We start from the raw sequence: 828 nt of genomic DNA on the forward strand, positions 1-828 counted from the left end.
TTTTGGACCACATATACGAGTTCAACCTATGACGATTGAATTTGAACCGATTGAAAGTACTCATTCGATTAGTGAATTAAGATCAACAGTTAAATCTCTCTCCAAATTAATCCGAAATTTAAATTCAAGATCATCAGTATTGATTTTTTTAGGAATTTCACCTGCTTGTAAGATGATTGGAAGATCATTGATTCAAAGTTTAATTACACAAAGTGATGGAAATGAAAGAAGTCGAAATGAAGGATTAAATGAAAAAGATGAAGGATTGATCAAAAGTGTATTTGCAGATCAAGAGATTATAGATTTAATGTTACATGGATTATTGATTTTGAATGAAGGAATGAAACGAAATGAAATAGAGATTGGAATTGAGTTTTTTAGAAATAAGAAAATCAAATTAATGATTTTAGGTAGAGAAATGTGTTGGAGATTATCAAATGAGATGATCAAATCTAATTTAGTGATTGGATTAGGTACGGAATATATTGAAAAGAAAAAAGATCAATCTAAACTTATTCAACATGAGATTAGTTTAGGAGAAATCATTCAAATGAAAAGTTTTGTTGGTAAATATGAAATACATCATCGAAAAGGAAATGAAGAAGAAGATGAAGAAAAGTTTTTGTTGGTTTGTGGAATTGAACAATTAGAAAGGTATCAAAATGCATTAGAACAGGGAATTTCGATCGAATCGGAATTAGAAATCCAACAGACTTTAGAAGGATTAGATGAATTACTTTCTTGGTTAGTTAGGAAAGATGATCATGACTCCTTGAAACAATCTAAACCGAAACTTAAAGAGATTCATCGAAGGAAAATACGTGATAA

At 29.2% G+C, this 828-nt stretch overlaps 1 protein-coding gene across 1 annotated transcript in view; it reads left to right on the forward strand.

Moving 5' to 3' along the window:
- Window positions 1-172: 172 nt before the first annotated feature.
- MELLADRAFT_114332 (uncharacterized protein) overlaps window positions 173-828 on the forward strand; it is a gene marked incomplete at both ends in the record, with an annotated part of 1383 nt that continues 727 nt past the window's right edge. Inside the window, one exon of the mRNA XM_007419217.1 lies at window positions 173-744. Within this exon, the coding sequence (XP_007419279.1) occupies window positions 173-744 (572 nt within the window). The remainder of the gene's footprint in view (window positions 745-828) is intronic.

The sequence above is a fragment of the Melampsora larici-populina genome (assembly GCF_000204055.1).
Source record: "Melampsora larici-populina 98AG31 unplaced genomic scaffold MELLAscaffold_144, whole genome shotgun sequence".
NCBI lineage: Eukaryota > Fungi > Basidiomycota > Pucciniomycetes > Pucciniales > Melampsoraceae > Melampsora > Melampsora laricis-populina.